The sequence below is a fragment of the Anguilla rostrata genome, chromosome 5, assembly GCF_018555375.3.
Source record: "Anguilla rostrata isolate EN2019 chromosome 5, ASM1855537v3, whole genome shotgun sequence".
Lineage (NCBI taxonomy): Eukaryota > Metazoa > Chordata > Actinopteri > Anguilliformes > Anguillidae > Anguilla > Anguilla rostrata.
Window position 1 is genome coordinate 39,136,363 of NC_057937.1, and position 14,298 is coordinate 39,150,660.

Consider the following 14,298-nt stretch of genomic DNA (forward strand, 5'->3'; position numbering starts at 1 on the left):
AGTCAGCCATCACCCCAGAAATTCTGAAGTGTAAGCAAAATGAGTCCTGCACATACAAATCCAGTCTCCTCTGACATACCCCTCAATCCCACTTCTGTAGAGCAGCAGTCAATCTCTAGTTTTGAGCTAACAAAACAACCTTGTCGTTAACTTTGAAGCACACTTATGTGCAAGTGTTATCTGAATTCTTGCCAAGCAGTTTGGTGACTTGATTATCACCAAAACAAACTCACCAACATGTTGTTATGAAGGAAAAGTAACAATGGCAAAAGTTAAACTTAAGAACCAGTGATCTGGACAATTATCTGCTGAAGAACTCGGGTTAATGATGATCTATCTTTTGAATTTTACAGTATGTGGGTGTGGTGAAAAACTGAATATTTAAATGATCTGGATTTGCACACGATGTTGCTACTATCTTATTTAATAAGGAACATACTGGAGTTCAGTTGTGAGCAGTTGCCAGTGTTGCTGCACAGGGGTACAATTAAAAGTATGCACAAATGAAAAATATATTGTTAGAAGGTGAATATACTGTGAACTCCATGTTTGGTAAAAAATAAACATTTTTATTTGGCTCTGTACTCCACAATAATAGATTTGTAATCAAACTATTTGCATGTAGTTAAAGTGCAGATTCTCAGCTTTTATTAAATGTTATTTTTATACAATCGATTTACATGTAGAAATTAAAGCACTTTTTATATACATAGTGCCCACATTTCAGGGCACCATAAAGTTTGGGAGGGACATATTTATGTTATGTAAATTAGTCATTTGTACTACTTTATTACATATCCTTTCTATGCAGTGACTGCTTGAAGTCTGTGACCCATAGTCATCACCAGATACTGAGCATCTTCTCAACTCTCTGGTGATGCTCTGCCAGGCCTGTACAGCTCCTGCTTGTTATGGGGGCTAGTTGCCCTAGGTTTTCTCTTCAACATGTTTAATTGGGCGAATGTCTTGGCCAGACAAGATGTTGGCTTTAGCAGTATGTTTCAGATCATGGTCTTGCTGTAGTGACTGCTTGTCACTTCAGACAGGGTCAGTGTATGACTGACTAGCTGCTCGGTGACCGTGTGCCTCCCTGCTGTTTGCGTGCCGGTTGCTGCAGTGCTAGACATAACGGTGTCCCAATTTTCTCATGTTCAGAATTTTAGAACAAGGATAAGCTAGCTTGATTTTGTAAATTAGCATTATGTCGCCCCATGTTAAGTCTATGGGCAATTTGGTGTCCAAATTTCGAATTTTGAGGTCTCATTTAAATTTAATAATGCCTACAGCCATGAAAATATAAAAAGCATGCATGTCTAAAAATGACAGATATAATAAGGGGTCTTGTGTTAGGATCCAACAGATTTAAATTGAGTTATGTTTGTGCAAAAAAAGTCTTATTTATTAAAGCTAATTTTTAGGGGTATCCACAACACCGTAATGGCCTAACGTAGCTATAGACCATTTTTGGGCGTACGTCACGTTTACGTCACAATGTTCTAGTGGCAGAAAACAGGCAAACTGAAAGGAAGAGAATTGAAAGTTGAAACACCGACAAAATGTCTTGTACTGTTGCCTGTCAAAGGAGAAATAGCAAAAAAAAAATAGGGCCTTCATTTTTACTGAGTACCATACTCGAGTACCCTCATTGAAGCCAAGTGCAGAAAAGTTTGGCTGCAAGCCATTAAAAGAACAGACTGGATTGATGGTACCATTCATAGTTTTTGTGACTGCAATGCCCATTTCATATCAGGTAACATTTTCTCCAGTACTCAACACACACACAAAGCCAGAAATAAATGAAGCAGGCTAACAGTTAATGATACCTAAGCACGTTAATTCATAATTGGAAACGCCAATGACTCATATTAGCACCCTTAGCGTGCAGGCAGGAGTAGCTTTTAATCGCTCATGGCAAGTTTATGACTTCCTTCATTTTATAAGGCAAGCATAGAATTATTGAACTGGCATATTGTACTATGGTATATAGACTATGGTATAATTGCATACATATCACGTGTTCCTACTTTCCAGCATGAACAAACACAAATTTAGCTAAACCTAAAATAACCCTGCTTTTTGAAGTGGATGTAGTTTTATCCGAGTAGGGAATACCCCACTTTTCCGCCAAATCATGTTGCATGTACAATCCCGATTTTCTAAGAGTTACGATTTCCCAGATTCTGACATAATAATGTGTTCATGTGGACCTTCCTGGTGGGAAACTTGTGTAGACCGTAAATCTGACAACATCTGAAAGCAGCAGTCCTAGTTAAGTTAAAGGTTGGACTCTCTGACAAGATAGCTACTTCAGTAACATCATGTAGTGAACAATGATCTCTTAATGGATCCTTATTAGCGTTATGTAATTTGTTTTGTGCCGAAAAACATTCAAATAATTTGACAGGGTGTCCTGAGGATCCATAATATTGCTTTCCATGAGTTAGCAAGCTAATGATGAAAGTATCACGCTCAGATTTTTCTTTTGCTACCATTGCTACCAGTTGTGGCTAACCAGCCCTCACACTCTGGAACTCTGATGAGGTCCATGATCATGTGACACAGGGTCGTTCTGTGGAGGAAGTCATTATGCTGGTAACTGATGCATCTTGGCATGTAAATTCAGATATGTCTCCCCTGAAAATATTTAGAACCTATTTTATACCTATTTTTTTTTTGACATATTAATTATATCTGGATTCTCATTTGTAGATCAAAAATGTAATGTCTGAGGTGCTAAACCCTGGTACGTACAATGGCTTCCAAAATTACTGGCACCATTAATAAAGAGGACCAAAAAAAAGGTCCTCTTTATTAATGGTGCCAGTAATTTTGAAAGCCATTGTACGTACCAGGGTTTAAAATGGATAAAATAAACAATATTAAACAATAAACAATAAGATATTGGTGAACATATTGGGGTGCATCTTTGACTTTTTCACCACCTTTCACAAGCCTTCAGATACTTCTGTCTGCACTTGTGTATTGTATAAGGGAGCTTTCAGTATCTAGTCTTGATTCTGGACTTTTGATTTCCTTTGGAGTCTGATATTGGCATTTGCCAATAGGGGACCAGAGGTCCAGTATTTTGCCAATGAAAGTCAAGGAGGCCAAGGCTGAGAACCAGTGAGGAACATAGGCCAAAACGTATCCTTACCAAAATCACAGGTTGGAACCTCAGTAAGAAGAAAGAGAGCACTGTTGAGTTCAGTAATCTCAAAGGGCCTGGTAGGCCAAGGAAGACCTCTACAGTTGATGTCCGAAGAATTCTCACCATAATGAAGAAAATCCCCCAAACACCTGTCCGACAGATCAGAAACACCCTTCGGAGGGCTATCTACAGAAGACTCCACATACAGAACTACAGAGGCTACACTGCAAACGACTTGTTAGCCACAAAAACAGAATGGCCAGGTTTCAGCTTGCTATGAAGCACCTAAAAGAGCCTGTGGAGTTCCGGACAAACATCTTGTGGACAGACAAGAACAATATGTCATGGCTTGGGCATGTTTGGCTGCCACAGGTACTGGCTCACTTTTCTTTATTGATGATGTAACTGCTGATAGCAGCAGCAGAATGAATTCTGAAGCGTAAAGAAACATCTACTCAAGTTCACGCAAATGCCTCCGAACTCACTAGACGGTGCTTCATCCTATAGCAAGACAATGATCCCAAACATACTACTACTAAAGCAAAAAACAAGTTTTTCAAAGCCAAAAACTGGAAAATTCTTGACTGGCCAAGTTATTCACCTGATCTAAATTCAACTGAAAATATGAGTTTCCTATGCTGAATAGAAAACTTAAGGCAACTAGCCCCATAACAGCCAAGTCAAGGAGAAAAGTATTTGGTCCAAACATTATGGATCACATTATTCTTCTTTTATGTTATTTTACTTTACTGTGGTGTACAACTATTTCAATCTCAATAGCTTAGATTCAGACACATTTAAAATCCTGTTTAATGTGTACCTCTGACTCGCCATATGTTTTTTTTTTTTTTTTTTTAATGTAACAAGACAAAATCCATGAATAAGTTAGATTGTATGCATCATCTCATTTCAGATGAGCAGGTCCTTAAAATAAAGGATGACTGATTTTCAGTTCACAAGTTTGATTGTGAGTGTTTGTGACTAATGGGAAAGAGAGTTGAGTGAGGACACTCATTATAGTTGAGAAGACGTGCTGGCATAAGGGATAGTGTGGGAGACATGTAATTGGACACAGCATTGCCAAGCACTGCATGCTCTGGTAGCTTGTGAGCAGATAAGAGCTGGGGTGGGAGGACTCAGACCTCCAAGGAACCCCTGTCCTGGGCGAGACATGTAAATAATGTATGGCAGTTCCGTCTCTATATCTCACTTTCAAAGCAGCCCTTTTACTGCCATTTCAAATTTAGGTCACCTTTTCACATCCTACGTAGGACCTTGTGAAATATTTACTCCTCTAAGTATGTCTTTGTGTTGCCACCTTTTTTTCTTTATAAACCAGGAGGGGGGATCTGGGGACAGCGAAGTATTCCATTTGTACCCTTGTATCTCACTGTCATGGTCAAAATAATTGCCTTGTGTGTTTTGTCCATGGAAGCATGGATTGGGGGAATACTGGCACCTCCTCAGTGTGACTTACATGTGCTCTGATGTGTACTTGCAGAAATATTAACAAGAACTTGAACAAAAAATGGAAATAATTTTAAATTAAAATTGGCTGTTATTAAATTGATCATTTTGAGTTGATTTGTGGTTTGGCTCGGCTAAGTTAAAATAATTCAGTTTATTCCCAAAGAGCAGAAACAATTGGACTTAACATTACTAATCGCAAGGTCTGCATTTTAAGCATTTAGCAGGTGCTCTTATCCAGAGTAACCAATCCATTTTACATTCTTTGTACACACAATCAATTCAGTGTACATTTACAGTAGCAAGTTAGGATAAGTACTTTGCTCAGGCGTACACCAGTGCCCCATCTGGGAATCAAACCTGCAACCTTGAAGTTACAAACCCCTTGAAGTTATTACCCGAGATTGGTCAATAGTTTTGAACAGTGTCAATGACTAGATGTTTAAGGAAATTCCAAATGCATTTCTTCAGCGCTCTGTTCTGCTGTCCCTGAAATAGCCATTGTATGCTAGTCAGTGTTTCACCTGCTTCTACAGTGCACAAGGTTCAGATTCAGTGTTTACCAGTTAAACAGCAAGTGAATAACCATACAGGAAGAATGGGACGCAAGCTAGAGCAGTGAGGATTTCAGAATGTTTCATTCTGAGATTTAGTGAAATGCTGCATTGGAACATAAGTGTGGATGAAACTGAACAACTTCAACCTAGTACCTAGCACAACCTCAAACTGGGGAAGTCCTTGATATGCATTTGCTTGTGTATGCATTATTGTGTTCATTGTACACCTCCTGACATGTAGCCAAAGGGTGCATTGTTATTCATTGCCTGTGTAAACCAAGGCATTAAGTGAAAACGTTTGAAGGAGCCAGTATATGCCAGTAATACAGGAGAACATGATCTGTTCCTTAAAGTCCCTGTGCAGCCTCCCTTTTCTTACATTTAAATGGTTCCTTTAGTTACTAAATTATAATATATATGCATTTTTTTTCTACTTATTAGACTTTGAAAAGATAAAAAACCTGCTTTGATGTAAAACTTGAATTTCCTAATATAGCAGACTCAAGACTGGCTGGGCGTGTCAGTTCTGTCCTAATTATTTATGCATTCACTTTTGATTGACATCCCGGGCCGCTCACTCCCACTGACCTGGATCAGCGCTCACTCCACGTAACGTCAGTTGTTAGCTAACGTTAGCTAGTTATCATACGACTGTAATAATGGATAACGAGTACAGCAATAACAGCATTCAAAATTTTGAGTCGTATATGTATGAGCCCATCGCTTACAGCCTACAACATAGGACCCTAACGTTATAGGATAACCTACATTAGTACATAACATTATTGATTATAAGTCTGGTGAATAAAGTAACGTTACACTCGCCAGCTAATGTTAGCTATATTTACACAAGATAAGTACAGCTCATTGCTAAATTAGCAAAATTATCAATAGCCAGACAGCAAATAAATAGCCAGACAGCAAGGAAATTGGGGAGATGAGGTTAACGGTAACGTTATAGTTTGTAGGCTTGATTCGATTAATAGCAGAATGTCATCTAGCCCGAAGGGATGCTTACCAGAACCGGTCCGTTTAACTGGCTTTGAACTTGGGAGCGCGCACTACATAAATATTCATACTGGGTGAGTGTTTTGGCCACCGCACATTGGTCAATGCAAATTAGAAACATTTGCAACATCACAAATTTGGTCTCAAAACCACCAATACCAAATCCTCCTCCAGGCGACAATGTCGAGCATTGTATAGTTTTTAGGGAAAAAAAATTAATTCATTACATACATGTATGAAATACTTTTAAAATCAATGTGTAAGTAGCCTTATAGTCTTTGGTCATACTATAAGCATTTTAAAATCATGATTTTGACTGCACAGAGTCTTTCAGAATATTTTTAAAAGATTAAAAGATGATCATATTAAAATTCCAGAATACACCCCAAAATACATTTAAGGCAGAAGACTCTAAAGCTGCTTATAAACTGAAAATTCCTGTCTTTAATCTGAGTATGCTGCTATATTCGCAGATACATTACTGTCCCTTATAGTGAGGGTCACCGTTTTCTATAGCGCATGACCCAGTGGGATTGAAAATTTCAGTACATTTGATATCCTCATCTGATCCCTTGGGCAGCGAATCAGCATGATCATCTGACTAATCATACAATTACTAGTTCACTGATTGTAAAATTACAATTAGCAACAGTTAGTTACTAAAAATGGTTTTACGCATTGTCCATGCACAAAGTTTACCGACAGTCAAAATGATAAATAACTAATGCATGAAAACATTCAGCAAAACTTTTTGCAAACATATTGCAAACCACTCCAAAAGAAGTTTCTTTTAACTTACACACAAATTCCTTGAGGCAGTTTTAACCCAAATAAAGTCTGCTCACTTGACGAAACTCCCTCTGGACTTGATACCAGCATTTGACATGATCTGCTCTTCCAAACTTGTCAATTACAAATTATTTGAACAAAAAACAGCAGTGCAATGGCACTTGGGGAGTTCTGGGACAGAGGCGAGAAAGGCTTTTCAAAAATTGCACAGAAAGCAAAATGGTACCTGTCCATCCAAATCAACTTTGTCAGTGTAAAAAGATGCATCTCTTCATGTGGAAAAGTTTGCCCTAAGCTTTGTCAAGCAATTGCAGAGAACACTGTTAAAGTTTTACGATGATTAAATTCAGACACAAAGCTTCAACCTTACATTTTCAGTCCATTTGTTGGCCTCCCTCTGCTGCTATGAATAGTCTTCTATTTGTCATTTTTGTACTGGCAGTTTCACTACTTTTACACAGTAAAAAAGCAATATAACACTGTTAAAATATGCAACTGACTCAGCGGTTTTAATAACTGAATGCAGCACCTGTCAATCACTGTTGAGTGCCAATTCACTTCTCACTGTGGATGACTAGAGAGACTATGATATGACTATGATAATCAAATACAGCTCATCAAAGAAGGCTCTATTAACCTCATGCTGATGACTGAAATTCAAGAGAGAAAACTGCTTTGGAAAAAAAATGGTGACCCTAGTTATGACACATCAGACATATTCAAGATGGTTGTTTCTCTCCTGGTCTTTACTTTCAGGAAAGAATATTTATAAAACAGCAAAGGACAAAAAAAGGGTTAAACTGTGCTGATCTGAAAAATATGAATTCATTGTAAAGTTTACTTTGGCAGGGCCATTACCCACAATCTGTTTTAGAGTGAAATTACTGTTCCATTTGTGCTCATATTTATTCCTCTAATCTCATAGTCGTTTTTGTATACATGACCAGAAGGCGACTGTGAAAGGTACTTTGCAATTTGGTGCAAAGCAGGGGTGCCCAACCCATGGTCCTGGAGAGCCATAAAGTCTACTCTTCAGCAATTAATTTGGATTAAAGTCTGGTGCAACCAACTGCTTTAATAGATCAGTTAAGTTTTGGGTCGCAACAAAAACCAGCAGAGTCTGTGGCCCTCTAGGACCAGGGTTGGGCACCCCTGGGATATACAGACGGGTGACAAATTAAAGGACCTGAATAAATGAGTGAAGAAACATAAATGCAGATGCTGCCATACAGGCATACTGCAAGATACAATTAAGCAATTAACATCCTATCATGCACTGTGGCATGCATAAAAATGCAAAGCAGGCCCAGTTGACCTTGATTTTGGATCAAGATGGCAAGAGAAAAAGATCTAAGTGACTTTGAAAGAAAGCTCATTATTAGGGCATGGATGGCAGGAGCTTCGGTCACAAAGACTGCTTTATTGGCTAGTGTTTCAATAGGAACAGTGACTAAAGTGACATCTGCATTTAGATCTAGGGGAAAGACATCAGTAAATATGATGTAAGAAAAAACCAGAAGAGCTTGACTGAGAATGTCAATACAGGACGTGATCAGACTGTCAGCAAGAACAGTGTAAAAAAGTGATATGGTCATATTAGTCATCTTTCACCATATTCTCGACAAGTGGGCAAGTGCATGTGTTGTGAACACCAAGAGAACGGTACAGGCCTACAGTGAGGGGGTCTGGTGGTTCTGTTATGCTGTGGGGGGCACATGGTTTGGGTCCACTTCTACCCTTAGAGGGAAGGGTCAATGCAAATCAATGCAAAGTTATTCTGAGTGATCACCTTTTTTCCTATGATGAAACATTCCTATCCTGCTGGGAGTGGTTAGGATGACAATTCACAGGGCACAGGGGTCACTGAATGGTTCAACAAGTCTGAACATGATGTGAATCATATGCTATGGCCTTCGCAGTCACAAGTTTTCAACCCAATTGAACACCAACGGAAGATTTTGGACCGATGTGTTAGACAGTGCTTTCTACCACCATCATCAACACCAAATGAGGGAATTTATTTTGGAAGAATGGTGTTCCATCCCTCCAGTAGATTTCCAGAGACTTGTAGAATCTATGCCAAGGCACATTGAAGCTGTTCTGGTGGTTTGTGGTGGCCCAACACCTTACTCAGACACTTGATGTTGGTTTTTTCTTCAATTTGTCATCCGTCTGTAGTTCCCAAGCTGCACTCCATGATATTTATTCATTGAGAGAGCAATGGCTTTTGTTTTCCCCCAGCAAGCATACACATGACCGTTGTTATGAGGTTAGTCTCATTATCTCTTGTGCCAGGAGACAGCGACCCACTCCAGAGAAATTACCTTTCTACGCCTAGACTTGCCTCCTCGTCCGAGACTGACCTACCTCAGTTACCATTGGGACAGCAACCACTATAAATCTGATGAACTGACTTCCTGCAGTAAGCAGGCTTGTATTCAATAATTCACTGTCATTAAAGTGAACTCTTCCAGGATTGTGCACATACAAAACTTTCACTGCCTCGCTCCTTGTTTTCCTTTGATCTGAAGATGCCTGAATAATTAATCTGGGCTTTCCGTCCCCTTCCTCAGCTGACCTCTGAGGGGAGGAACATGATTGGATCTGAATGAAAATATCCTGCAACGCCTCATTCACAATTCATAGGTCAGGCATATTATCTGGAACGTTTCTGTATTAGTTCTCCAGAAAAAATTAAATGGTGATTGAAATCTTTTTTAAATTAATTTCACATTCCCTCCTTGTCCTTGCCTCTGTGTTTGACAATTAGACAATGAGGGTTCATAGCTTATATGGTCTGTATTGGTTTGCAGCTCGTTCATTCATAAAGCGAGCCAGTGAACATGGTAGTATCGCTTCATTGGACAGTTGGCTAGGGTTTCAAAAGTACCATTGACAACTACCATTGCACAGCATTGCCTGTTTATATCCTCGTTGCCTCTTCTGAATCATCAATTAAAAATAAGCATATCCTTAATAGGACTCTGTGCCTTCCTCTACTTTCCATTTAGTTCTCATGAAATAATCCCAGAAAGTGTCCATCACACTGTTAGTAAATTTTTATGTCGTATCTAATATGTTTCTAGTATGAAATAGATTTTATTTGTGGATTCAGTCAACATTTATCCTTTTCAAACTGTTTAGGCAGTAATCACCAAAAATGTCATTTAATACTGAGGACAATTTAAACTGAATCCAAGCCTTAGTTTTGCGTTTGCTGCATAACATTCTCAGCCAACAACAATGGTGACTGGATCATTTCCATCTAATATTTTTAATTCCCTGACTGAACAAAAATAAATCTTTGCATCAGATGGCAAGTGAGCCTGCTGTTCATAACATGTCTTGCACTTGCACGTGTAAATCATAAGAGTTATAAGTTATTTCAAAATTCCACATCATTTCAAAGTTACATCAAGTTGATGATTATATGAAGACTCCCTTCCAGCTTTGTGAAAAATCACTGATTAAATTGGTTAAAACCCTAATTGGGGTGGGACATCTCTAAATAATAATGTAACATTTTAATGTAAAGTTCATCTACTGTATGTCTGCAGCCAAGTTGGCACTGTTCCATGAGAATCAATATGTTCAATGTCATTTACTATTATTTTTTACTAATACAATGAAGAAAAAATAATTTTTTTCTTTAGTTCATTATTTGAGTTTGAAGAGCAGAGAAATAAGAAAAAATGTGTACGATATATAAAAAAACAATTGCTTATAATTTCATTCCTCATTGAAAAATGCTGCAAATAGAATTTAGTGCTTACATAGGCCTGGATTCAATCAACATCTGTATTTAAAGGGGTTGTTCAACTAAGAATTAAATTAAATCTACTTACGTGGAGTAGTATCTGTCCATCCAAATAGTTTTGCTAAACTGCGAAGTTTTCTAGATATTCAATTCAATAGCAACGTCTCCTTCCAAATATAACCCTGCAGTTACTCACAGACATAATTTCTCCACGGTTTCATTGAACCACTTCTTCTACAGAAGTATGCCACCTGTGTAGCCTATATCTGTGCAAAGTCTTGTGCAGACTAGTATGAAACTTGAGTGATGGTGACGTGATGTTGGTGAAATGTGACTTCTTGAAATGTCAGTATGCCAACTTTTTAGCAACTTACTCAATTAAAGCACTTAATAGCTTCAAAATGCATGATTGAGATATCAATTTCTAGACATAAATTACACCTGTTAATATTTGAATTACAAAGCTGTTATGAGCTTTAATAAAGTAAGTTGCTAACAAGTTCCTTTATTGAAACTACAACCAATGGTCATACTCCATCACAACACCAACACTGAAGTTTGATACTTTTTTGGGCAGTTCACTCAAAAATGAACTGCCCCTTTAACTGATTTTTTTTTTTTGCTTTTTATTTCATTGTCAATTCAAAAATTGACATCTACAAAATTAACTTGACAAAATGTGTTTTTACAAAGAAAGAAAATAATACTTGGATTTAGTAGTGAATGTTAAGAACAAATCCAGGCCTTTGTTTCACCATTTTCATTGCACGAATGGATGTGAAATGAGATGCATTGTCTGAGGTGAGACTCTTACCGAAGAGACATACTGGATGTCCCTGCAGAGTCTCGTTTCCCTGGGGAAGTCCGCCAGGTCCAGGAAGTTGTCCACCACCACCTGGCCGATGATGTCATGACGGGAGAATCTGTCAAAATCGTACACGCTGAAGTGCAGCTTGCGTGTGGGCAGTTCGGTGTAGGCCACGGGGAACAGGAAAACCTCATCGAATACTGGGTTCAGAGTCTTGCGGTGCACCTTGGTCTGATGTTTGGTCTTGCGGTCTGGGAGCAGGTAGATCTTCACATACGGGTCGGAGGTACCCGAGAAGTCCTTGGCTGGCAGGTCATTTGCCTTGTGGATCTTGACGATGAGCTGCTCCAGGTCACAGTCGTACTTGAGTATGAAATGGAGCTGGCCGCAGTTCTCGCTCCTCCTGCCGTCGTCTGTGTCCACCGACCTCTGCTTGTACAGCTCTGGCTTGATACGACCCAGGCTCAGACCCGACAGAGACTCCTGCCTCTGGAACTGTGCCACGTTGAAGTCTGGGTTGGACAGGTTCATTTGTCTCCTGATGGAATTATGCCTTCAAATAAAGGGAAGACAGCCAAACCAATGTCTAGTCAGAACAGCATCTACATCTTATGGTGGTTTATTTATTGTACAAATATCTCCTTTTACTCTTTTGTCTATAACTTGGACTTCAAAGTGCTGGTAGCTTTGAAAAGTGGGATTATGGATAACTGCAATAAACGTATGAGTTAATCCAGAAATGGTAGATTTTTTTTGTTTACAGTATTTTACTGTCATTTCAGTAACTTGAGATAAATCAGTATTCCGCAGTGAATAATTCATGTAAGAGAAACATGAGCTAAAAATGACTGATAAAACACCCTGAGTAATAATTACTTGTTACAAAGATTCTAAATTGCACTATATCCTCCTAAAACTCAGAAATTATTTTTTGTCCCCTGGAGGGGACCTGAGTTAATGGTCTTTATTTGAAGAACTATATTCTTATACACAGACACCTACACCACTTGGGGCATTCTATAAAAATATATATATATATATTTGAAAATATTTTCACTGCAACATGTTTTTGACATCCAAAGCAATTGTATTATGTCAAAATATAACTTTTTTTCTACCTCTCAGGAGGAAATTTCTCATTTTGAATGGCAGTTTGTTGCAGTTAATATCAAATTCCTTAGTGTTTATTATTCAGTGATATAGATTGGTACGAACCTTGAAAATCTACAGAGATTTAACAATGGAATAATTTTTTTGAAGTGCAGACACTTTTCTTGCCAGAAGTATACGTTTTTGAACATTTTTATGTCATTTACACTGTAATCTGTGGGTGTTTGTCTTTGTGGCTGTGAAAATGGAAAACCTGAGTAAATCATAAACACACTTAGGCCTACATTACGCAAAGTTAGATATAGCTGAAAAGCTAGTTTCAGGCTACCAAAGATTGGTAAGGAAAAAATCGGGGTGAGGCTGACCGGACAGAGGAGGTTGGTTCGGTGATCTGCCGCTGCATGCGTGGGTTGGAGTGGATGCAGTTCTCCTTGCCCTTGGACTGGGCCTCCGCTGGGATGTCCGGTGAAGTGTGGCTGATCTTCATGGCGGACTCGGGCACCGGCACGGCCGTGGCTTCCTTCACGCACTCCTCGCTGTATTCATTGTCGATTCCGTCCACGTCCGAGTAGACGGGCTGCTGGTCCGGCTGCCCCTCCTTGATGACAGGGGGGAGGCCGCGCTCCCGCCAAGGGACCCAGCACAGCTTCCAAGACACGAAGAGGGATACGGCAAACAGGGCCAGGCCACAGGCTGTGACCACGAGGGACAGCAGGCTCACCGATACATCTGTAAGGCAGAGTGAGACCAACAGATAACATCCTCAGCTATACCCAAAATACACTGCAGAAACACCCTGCAGACATTCCCTATAGCTACACCCTGCAGACCTTCCCTACAGCTGCACCCTGCGGACCGTACCTGCAGCAACACTCTGCAGACCTCCCCTGCTGCTACACCCTATCAACCTCCCCTGCAGATATACCATGCAGACCTTCACTGCAGAAACACCCTTTACACGTTTTCTGCATCAACACACTACAGTACATTAATTGCAACAACATCGTACTGAGCTTCCATACAACTACACACTGCAGACCCTCATCGTAGCTACAGATTGTAAATCCTTATCTTCACAGTTGGAGCTGGGAACACAAAAAGAAAAATCACTGATGCAATACCAAAAGTATTTTGTATGAAAAAAAAGAATATATCCCAAGAGGGTGAGAAATACTAATTTACTCACATACAGTAAGTAGCAAGTCTTGGATATCCTGCTGCTGTATTTGCACTTGGGTCATGCATGGTTTGCAATAGTGTGTTTGAAGAATAATGCTACTTTCAAAGAACTGACACACTCACGCTCAATTTGATTATCTCAAAACTGTGGATTTGATGCATCCAGTTTTCTTGATATATGTGTAAACCTGTTGTATGTACAACAGATTCAGGCAGGGTTTGTGGCAGAAGATTTGGAAAGTGAGGAAGGATTGCAAGTGTAAAGGTGTGTATATTAATATAACTCTACTGACCTTCCTGTCAGTATTGTGGCAGATTCTAGTGGTTCTGCCATTGTCCTGATAGCTCAGCGGGTAAATTGCCTTGACACCCTGCGGCATGTGAAATTGAATCATACAACTGCTCATGCATGGATAAGCATCTCTGACTATAATTTCTGTCTAAATCCAATCATAATCTGTGGCCAACTTGAATT

At 39.3% G+C, this 14,298-nt stretch overlaps 1 protein-coding gene across 2 annotated transcripts in view; it reads right to left on the reverse strand.

Annotated features, from left to right (window-relative positions):
- syt9a (synaptotagmin IXa) overlaps positions 1–14,298 on the reverse strand; it is a 49,992-nt gene that overhangs the window by 20,061 nt on the left and 15,633 nt on the right. For both annotated transcript variants that reach the window (XR_010330129.1, XM_064336151.1), the window contains exons 2-3: positions 13,010–13,373; positions 11,541–12,087 (exon numbers count right to left, since the gene is read on the reverse strand). Coding sequence is in view for 1 of the 2 variants with exons in the window: in XM_064336151.1 (XP_064192221.1) it covers positions 11,541–12,087; positions 13,010–13,373 (911 nt within the window). In the remaining variant the exon portion in view is untranslated. The remainder of the gene's footprint in view (positions 1–11,540; positions 12,088–13,009; positions 13,374–14,298) is intronic.